Source organism: Myotis davidii, unplaced genomic scaffold (assembly GCF_000327345.1).
Source record: "Myotis davidii unplaced genomic scaffold, ASM32734v1 scaffold665, whole genome shotgun sequence".
NCBI classification, from domain to species: Eukaryota; Metazoa; Chordata; class Mammalia; order Chiroptera; family Vespertilionidae; genus Myotis; species Myotis davidii.
The window spans coordinates 112,540-113,236 of record NW_006296410.1 but is presented as its reverse complement, the minus strand read 5'-3'; the positions used below and the strand labels follow the sequence as shown (position 1 = coordinate 113,236).

Sequence of the window (697 nt, the reverse complement as noted above, 5' to 3'; positions counted from 1 at the left end):
CGTGACAGGAGGCGGACCCTTCGCCGGAAGGGGCGGGGTGAGACTAGCGACCCGGTAGCGCGGTAGGTGCCGTGGTGGCTGCGTCGTCGCGCGTGGGTGCGAGTTCCGCGTTGGGGGCTGGCGGGGCGGGGCGGGGGCGGGGTCCCCTGGGCGCCCCGAGTGCGGCTTGATCCGCCCTCAGAAGTCACTGCCCTCGATCGGGCGCACCCCCCGGGGCACCTGCCCCGCCGCCCTGCCCCTGCCCTTCCCGGCCTGCAGGGCCCCCAGGCGCGAGTCCCTCTGCTGGGAAAAGGCGGCCGCCCCCCGCCTCCCGCAGGGGAAGCGACGCAGACAGGGCCTCGCGTCCTCCCCGCGCGCCGCGCCCCAGAGCCCGCGCGGCCGTGTAGCACTTTCCCCGGTTCCCCCCCCAAGCGCCGCCTGCCCGGCTCCTCCGGCGCCCAGGCGGCCATCGCTGGTGGCAGTGGGCGCAGGAGACCGGGGCCCGGGAGCCGGGCGCACTGGGCGGCCCCTCGCTCCCCGCCTCCCGCGCCCCGCGATGGATCAGAGGCTCTCGGAGTTGATCGAGGACCTCACGACATCGGGGGAGCCCCGGCTGGACCCCGAGAGGATGAAGGAGCTAAAGAAGATGTGCAAGTACGTCCTCGGGTCCGCCCAGCGGGCCGGGCCCCTCCCGCGGCTCCCCGGAGCCTCGCTGGGG

General features: G+C 76.3%; 1 protein-coding gene across 1 annotated transcript in view; it reads left to right on the top strand.

Moving 5' to 3' along the window:
- Nucleotides 1-52: 52 nt before the first annotated feature.
- Nucleotides 53-697, top strand: part of UVSSA (UV stimulated scaffold protein A) — a 16,776-nt gene continuing 16,131 nt past the window's right edge. The window contains exon 1 of the mRNA XM_015568925.1: nt 53-633. Within this exon, the coding sequence (XP_015424411.1) occupies nt 536-633 (98 nt within the window). The 5' untranslated portion in view covers nt 53-535. The remainder of the gene's footprint in view (nt 634-697) is intronic.